The sequence below is a fragment of the Volvox carteri genome (genome assembly GCF_000143455.1).
Source record: "Volvox carteri f. nagariensis unplaced genomic scaffold VOLCAscaffold_32, whole genome shotgun sequence".
Lineage (NCBI taxonomy): Eukaryota > Viridiplantae > Chlorophyta > Chlorophyceae > Chlamydomonadales > Volvocaceae > Volvox > Volvox carteri.
This window is the reverse complement of record NW_003307575.1, coordinates 162,436-163,768: the sequence shown is the minus strand read 5'-3', so window position 1 is coordinate 163,768 and position 1,333 is coordinate 162,436. Positions and strand designations below refer to the sequence as shown.

Genomic DNA, 1,333 nt, shown 5'->3' with positions numbered 1-1,333 from the left:
GGTGGGCATACGGCGACAGAGCCAAGAGAGAGCTCTTGAGGGGGAGAGGGGGGGGGGGGACATTCGACTCAAGGGGGGGCCTGGGTGGGTATGTGGGTGATGTGGGAGCAGGAGCTGGGGAAACGTCGGGAGGTTAGTTGCCTGGGTAGGTGAGGTGAGGTGAGTGGGGATGGGGGGAGTTACGCGGGGGGGGGGGTTTGAGGTTTGGGAGTTTGGGGTCTTGGGAGGAAGTGTATCTGGTCGGATTGGACCGCGTGATACTGATGGGAGTCAGCGTGAGCTCGCGCACACACACACACGCGTCAGGGGGCAGTCACTTCAGGAGTACTGCTCTTTAAAGGGCTGCTTCCCCGGGGCCTTGGAGCCGCTCCAGGGTATTTGTGGGTAGCGGTAGGGCTGACACTGCTACTGCTGCCACTGCTGCTACTGCTGCTACTGCTGTCACTGCTGCCACTGCTGTTGCTGCTGTTGCTGCTGTTGCTGCTGTTGCTGCTGTTGCTGCTGTTGCTGCTGTTGCTATACTTCGCGGGCCCCCCCAGCACACACACACACACACACATTCGCTCGCTCCGGACACCCCCCCCTCCCCAACCCCCCCCACCTCCTACAACTCACCCTTTTTGCCTTCTTCTTCAGCTCCTCCAGCAGCGGGTGGATGGTCCACCGGGTTGCCTGATCAGGCGGGGGGGGGGGGCACGGGGAACATCATTTGCACAATCAACACCACCATCACCAGGGGGATATTAATACAACTCAACACAGCAGCAGTGGCAGTGGCAGCAGCAAAATCTTTATTGCAATTGCAATCCTCGACAACGAATGACAATTTCGGCGGTACGAAATTAAGCGACAGGGTGATAAGAGAGATAGATAAGAGGCAGGAAAAGAGACGTGAGCGATAAACAGAAACGTGGGAAAGAACGCGGAGTGAGGAGAGAGAGAGTTAGAGAGGGAGAAGGGAATCTCCAACTGGACCTCCAACCTCGGTTGGCAGTCAAGTCAAAAGTCAAAAGGGCTGCCCGCAATGCTGCTGCTCGCCCATTCCGTACAAATTCCACTAACAAAGTGTACTATGTGGGCGGCCTCCGCGGCTGTGTACACCCCTCCGCCAACGTCAGCGACAGCGGAGGCCGCCCGTACGGCTGCTGCCGTACTCGTCGTACCTGCGGCCCCATGGCGTGAGCCTCCAACACCTCCTCCGCCGGGTACACGTGGTCCCTCATAAACTCCTCCAACCGCTCACGGAGAGCGGCAGCCCGCGGGCTACAGCCCAAGAAACCACCACTGCTACTGCTACTAAGGCTGCCCGAGGCCGCCTTCGGCGCTTGCGGCG

General features: G+C 59.3%; 1 protein-coding gene across 1 annotated transcript in view; it reads right to left on the bottom strand.

Annotated features, from left to right (window-relative positions):
• Window positions 1–68: 68 nt before the first annotated feature.
• The window catches only part of VOLCADRAFT_118146 (uncharacterized protein), a gene marked incomplete at both ends in the record, with an annotated part of 3,410 nt that continues 2,145 nt past the window's right edge, over window positions 69–1,333 (bottom strand). The window contains 3 exons of the mRNA XM_002952734.1: window positions 69–80; window positions 616–672; window positions 1,164–1,324. Coding sequence (XP_002952780.1) covers window positions 69–80; window positions 616–672; window positions 1,164–1,324 — 230 coding nt within the window. The remainder of the gene's footprint in view (window positions 81–615; window positions 673–1,163; window positions 1,325–1,333) is intronic.